Source organism: Aotus nancymaae, unplaced genomic scaffold, assembly GCF_030222135.1.
Source record: "Aotus nancymaae isolate 86718 unplaced genomic scaffold, 86718_ANA_hifiasm-v0.15.2.pri h1tg000028l, whole genome shotgun sequence".
NCBI classification, from domain to species: domain Eukaryota; kingdom Metazoa; phylum Chordata; class Mammalia; order Primates; family Aotidae; genus Aotus; species Aotus nancymaae.
This window is the reverse complement of record NW_026988441.1, coordinates 13,608,151-13,614,215: the sequence shown is the minus strand read 5'-3', so window position 1 is coordinate 13,614,215 and position 6,065 is coordinate 13,608,151. Positions and strand designations below refer to the sequence as shown.

The following is a 6,065-nucleotide window of genomic DNA, read 5'->3' as shown; positions in this document are numbered from 1 at the left end:
CCACTCTGCCCGCCCCTTCCCGGCCCCAGGGGCCGACCCGGAGCTCCCCGCCTGGCCCAGCTCCACCCCTGCCTCAGCCTCCTCGGGGCTTCCGGTCAGAGGCGAGGCTCGGGGACCCCACGATGGCGGCGCTTCCCTCGCCCAAGGCCCCGCTGGCCCCTGGGGTCACCGTCCAGCCCCCGGGGCCTCTCTGCATGCGCGCCCACAGTTTTCACGGTGACACTCCCTACCCTCCGCGCACCACCCCCAGGCTCCGCCCTGTCCCCGCGGCCGTCAGGAAGGACGCACCCTGGGTCCCGCGCCAGGCCGCTGAGTGTGCGGCCCCTCCCAGCCGGGCCTGGAATGCGGCTGGACCGCGGGGGCGGCCGCTGACACCCGGCGCTCCGGCCAGGCCCAGCACACGGGCAGGTGGCCCCAGCTCGCCCGGGCCTCGGTTTCTTCTAGAAGGAAGGCACAGCTGCCTGCGCCCTGAGCGCCCTCTCCGCAGTCCAACCACCAAGCCTAGTGGTTTTATTTCAGACACAGCCTCCAAGCAGCCCTATCCTTTGCCCAACACAGATTTGAGTGGATTTTATTTTTGAAAACTGGCTGCTGTCCCCCTTTCCATCCCCATTTTCCGAGAGAGCCGACTCTCAGGGCTCCTGGAGAGGATCTGCCCAGGCTCCAGGTTTTGTGTTTTTATTTCTGGACCATTCTGAAAGCAACCTCTCCCTCTCCCCTCCAATAAATACAAGTAGACTCCAGATGAGGACTTGCTTTCATTTTTTGTTTGTTTGAGATGGACTCTCCTGTTGGCCAGGCTGGAGTGCAACGGTATGATCTCGGCTCACTGCAACCTCTGCCTCCCGGGTTCAAGTGATTCTCCTGCCTCAGCCTCCAGAGTAGCTGGGATTACAGGTGTGTGCCACCACACCTGGCTAACTTTTGTATTTTTGTTGTCGTTGTTGTTATTTTTAACTTTTGTATTTTCAGTAGAGATGACAAGGTTTCACCATCTTGGCCAGGCTGGTCTCAAACTCCTGACCTCATAATCCAACCAGCTTGGCTTCCCAAAGTGTGCATTTAAAAAAAAAAAAAAGTGGCCTTGACTTCCTGCTGGCAAGGAAAAGAAATAAAATTTTAGAAAAAAAAAAAGTGTCCTGGCAGGAAGATCCCTTAAGCCTAGGAGTTTGAGACTGTAGTGAGCCATGATCAGACCACTGGACTCCAGCCTGGGCAACAGAGTGAGACCCTATCTAAAACAAACAAACAAACAAACAAAAGTAAGTTTAAGTTCACACTTTAAAACCCACCTCCTCAAGTGATGACCTTGGAGCCTCAGTTTTCTTGCCTGTAAAATGGGGATGATAATAAAGCTACCCCATTTTGTAGGGCTGTTACATGATTAAATGAGTTAACCCATGTCAAGTGCTTAGAACTGTGCCTGGCACACAGTCTGTCTACGCCCAATAAAATATCTCGCCTTCACATTTGCGCAGAGACAAAGAAGGACACAGATTTGAGATTTCCCAGGACTGGTTTTAATTTGAAAAATCTTATTGGGGTCTCTTCCCATATCAGAGAAGGAACAGCCCAAGCTATGACCGCAGGGCCAGGGAATTCAGTCCGCCACCAGACCCTGTCATTCCATCACTAGGGACTAATCCCAGGCTTCCCCGCCAGCCCTGAGACAGGAGGACGGACGTGAAATTGTCCAGGACTGGATTCTGTCTCTGCAAAGTGGCCCAAGCCCTGTTCTCTGGACTAGGGAAGCCAGCTGTGTCTTTTTGAGGACAGTTGGTCCAGCCACCAAGCTCAGTTCAGATACCAGACAACCATCCCAACACGAGGGCTCAGCGCCCTGGCCCTGGCGGCCGCTCCAGTGCCTGTGTGCCCACCAGCACGTCCATGAGGTAGTCCAGTTCCGCTTCATCCAGCTCCGGAGCTTCCTCCTTGCCTGGCCCATCCTCAGGGCCAGGCTTGAGGCCCTCAGAGGCTGGTGCCCAAAGTTCATTGTCATACATAGAGGTGTCAATGTCCTCAAACAGGCCCTCGAGCCCATCATCCAGTAGACAGCCAGTGGCTGGGCCCAGCAGGTCCAAGGCACCCAGGCTGGGTGCCACTCCCCCGATGCTACGGCCTGGTGGCCCCTCATCTGCCAGAGGTTGGGGGGCCTGACTCAGGCCCTCGATGTGACTGAGGTCCTCCAGGAGGCTGGCCATGGAGGCTGAGAGGGCAGCGTCCGAGCTTGCCAGGAGGTTGTCGGCCATACTGGGGGCTGCAGGTGGGCTTGGCACAGGTGGCAGGGCAGCCGCGGGTGCCATGGACGCCTGGATGCGCCGTAGCGTGTTCACCACCAGTACCAGGTGCCGCAGGTCTGGCTCACTCTGCTGCAGGCTGTGGTGGAGTTTGATCACCGAGAGGTCAAAGAGGGAGCTAGAGGCTGCAGTCGGGGGTGCCTGTGCCACCGCTGCGTGGCCAGGGTCCAGCCACAAGGCGTCGACTGCCAGAGATTCCTTCTCTTCCTCCTCCTCCCGCTTCCGCTTCAGACCCTTGCTCAGCATCTGCAGAGAGCAGGGAGTTATAGTCAGGTTACGGAAAACAAATGTTAAGTTCAAAGCCTGGATCTGACAGCTGCTGCAGGTAGGATCTTCGGCAAGTCACTTAGCGCTAAGTCTCTGTGCCTAGCTTTTGTTAGGGAACTTTAAAGATATAGGCAATTTTTATTTAATTGTAGATGTATATTTATAGACTTTTTTTTTTTTGGAGATGGAGTCTCGCTCTGTTGCCCAGGCTGGAGTGCAATGGCGTGATCTCAGCTCACCGCAACCTCTGCCTCACAGGTTCAAGTGATTCTCGTGCCTCAGCCTCCCGAGTAGCTGGGAGCCACCAGGTCCGGCTAATTTTTGTATTTTTGGTAGAGATGGGGTTTCGCCATGTTGCCCAGGCTGGTCTCAAACTCCTGACCTCAAGTGATCTGCCCATCTCGACCTCCAAAGTGCTCAGATTACAGGCGTGAGCCACCGCACCCGGCCTATAGACTTCTTAAATTTTGTATTTTATATTTTATAAGGTATATTTATGGACTTCTTTATTTAAAAAAAATAGAGATAGTGTCTCACTTTGTTGCCCAGGCTGGTCTCAAACTCCTGGCCTGAAGCGATCCTCCTGCTTCAGTCAATAAGTACTCTTTTTTTCTCCTTTTATTTTTTGTAGAGACATGGTCTCGCTATGTTGCTCAGGGTGGTCTCAAACTCCTTGCCTGAAGTCATCGTCCCGCCTCAGCCTCCCAAAGTGCTGGTATTATAACTGTGAGCTGCCACGCCCTGCCAATAAGTACTCTTTTTTTTTTTTTTTTTTTTTTTTTTTTTTTGAGACGCAGTTTCGCTCTTGTTGCCCAGGCTGGACTACAATGGCAAGATCTCAGCTCGCTGCAATCTCTGCCTCCCAAGTTCGAACAATTCTCTTGCCTCAGCCTCCCGAGTAGCTGGGATTACAGGTGCCCACCACCATACCTGGCTAATCTTGTATTTTTAGTAGAGACAGGGTTTTACTATGTTTGGTCTCAAACTCCTGACTTCATGATCTGCCTGCCTAGGCCTCCCAAAGTGCTGGGATTACAGGTGTGAGCCACCGCGCCCAGACCACCAATACTCTTAATAATAACATTATTATGTCTTCAGTGAACCATGTGGAATGGTCAATATTTAACTTTTTCCCCTACAAAAGCAGCTGTTTCACATAGTTTATTATAATATTATAAGTAACTATATATAAATAAATTATAATAATATAAATACTAAACTAGTTTCACACAGTTTAATATTTATTGTCTACTATGAGTATGTTTCAAAAAGTAAATAAATAAGTAAACACAGGAAATGTACAGAGAATTACAGGAAGACACTAAAAGGTCCTGAAGACCTTTAAGATGATCAGAGGAGGCTCCCGAGAGGAGGTGACATTTGAATGGAGGCCTCAGGCCAGAGAAGTCAGCCATGGGAGACCCTGGGAAAAGCATTCTGGGAGGAGGGATCAACAAAAAAAGGCGACCAAAGGCCCAGAGGCTGGATGGGCTTGAACTGAAAGAGACCAGCATGGCTGGCACACAGAGAGTGACATGGTAGGAGACCAGATTGGGGAGCAGCAGAGGGAACGGGCACCAGCCAGGTCACAGAAAGCCACATATGGAGAAGTGGGAAGTTTGTATTTTATCATGAGCGTGGTGGGCAGTCATTAAAGGAATTTGAGCAGGGAGGGGAGTGGTGTTGTGAGCTGACTGGGTTTCCGTCCCCCCATGGCTGCTTCGAGGAAGATTGTGGGAGGCGGGGAGGAAGAGGGGGAATCTGAGACCCACTGGTAAGCTGTACTCGGTTGGGACGGACGATGGTGATGGACTGGAGGAGGAGCTGGTAGTGGGTATGGAAGGAAGTCGGTCGAGTCAGGATTTATTTGGGAGGCAGAATCGACAGGGCTTGCCGGGAAATCGTGCTGGGCACTGGGGTCAGTCACTGAGATAAGTTTGAGGATCCATTCTCTTCTTGGAGTGGCGGGGGGTGGGGTTGGAGTTTTGGACCCCTGGCGCTACCTACTTTTTTGGGCCAGTAAGGGTCCAGGGTCCAGATCCCGGGACCCTGCCTAGCAATATCTTAAGAGTGGCCCACCACACTAGTCAAAACTGGGTCTCCGTCCCCTTCCCCGCGGTCCCGGGAGTGCGGAACCGCAGGAATTCCGCCCCCCACCCCCGACTCCGCCCCCGGGTCCCGGCGCCCCCTAGCGGTGCCCAGGCCGGCTTTCCCCCGGGGATTCCGGCCCCTCTGACCCCAGGACTCCTACTGCCCCGCTTCCCGGCTGTGGTTCCTGCCGGCCTCCCGGGTTTCCCGTGAGAGCCGGGACCCCCAGCGGGCTGTTCTGTGCGCCCGGCCTCCGCTCGCTTCCGGCAGTGGAGGCGGCTCCTCCCGAAGCGGCGGCGGCGGCGGCGGGGGCGGGTGAGTCACGCAGCCGGAGCCAGGGAGCCGGCGCCTCCGCCCCCTTCTCGGGCTGCGGCGTGATTCACCCGGCCCGGCCGGGGCAGACGGCACGTAGAGGCCCGTGGGTCTCGATCCCAGTCAGCCCAGGCGGGCACCTGTCGGACCCAGGGATCGAACTCCGTAAAGGACCCGGCCGCTGGCACCCCTTCTCTCCCCAGGCCCCTTCATTTACATACCCTGCTCACTAGCGGCCAATCAGAACAAAGAGGTAGCCACCCACAGCCAATCAGGAAGCGGCGGCGGCAGCATCGCTTGCTCACTCCCCTCCAGCAACCGGCGCCTGGGTCGCGAGACGCAGTTCTGACTCGGGCGCACGACTCCGACTCCTAACTACCCTTAGCGACCGCCCACTCTCGTGGCTGCCCCTCCCTTCGCCCCAGGGATTGGCTCTGGGCGGTGATGGGCGGAGCCTGTAGGGGGCGGATTCTGAAGGAGGGGAGGTTGGCTTCGGGGCGCATGCCCGGGCAGCTGCTCTAATGAAGGGTGGAAAGCGGTGGCTTTTTACCCTGGGGGACGGTGGCGGGTGGGGGCTTTTGCCTCTCAAAGTACGAACCTCTCACAACTACCCATGCACCTGCCAAATCTGGCAATTAAGCTTCTTACACATCATGTCCCGACAGGGGTCTACACTACGGATATACCCGGGTTCAAATTCCGACTCCGGATTCACCACTCACTAGATTCGTGACCTTGGAAAAATGATCGACCTCTCCAAGCTACACAAAGTTAAATAAGGATCGTCTTGCCTACCTCTTCACAGGAAAGTTTAAATAGGATCGTATCTATAAGAGCACAATACCAGACTCAGGCAATGCTGTACAGTTGGACTTAATTGTGTTTAAAGGCGGGAGTGAGACATCAAGGAAGTCACATCCTGGGCTCTATTCCCTAAGCAGCTGTGTGACCTGGGGCAAGTGTTTTAATCCTTTATGGTCTGTTTCTCCTTCAAAATGAGGGAAAATAGGCCGGGACCGGTGGCTCACGCCTGTAATCCCTGCACTTTGGGAGGCCGAGGTGGGCGGATTACGAGGTCAGGAGTTTGAGACGAGCCTGATC

General features: G+C 54.6%; 1 protein-coding gene across 1 annotated transcript; it reads right to left on the bottom strand.

The window, feature by feature from the left end:
- Positions 1 to 1,497: 1,497 nt before the first annotated feature.
- Positions 1,498 to 5,295, bottom strand: SERTAD1 (SERTA domain containing 1). Its single transcript, XM_012461416.2, has 2 exons — positions 5,186 to 5,295; positions 1,498 to 2,543 (listed from the first exon to the last, which is right to left on the bottom strand). The coding sequence occupies exon 2, from the start codon at positions 2,541 to 2,543 to the stop codon at positions 1,833 to 1,835; it is 711 nt and encodes a 236-aa protein (XP_012316839.1). The 5' UTR covers positions 5,186 to 5,295; the 3' UTR covers positions 1,498 to 1,832.
- Between the last annotated feature and the right edge of the window lie 770 nt (positions 5,296 to 6,065).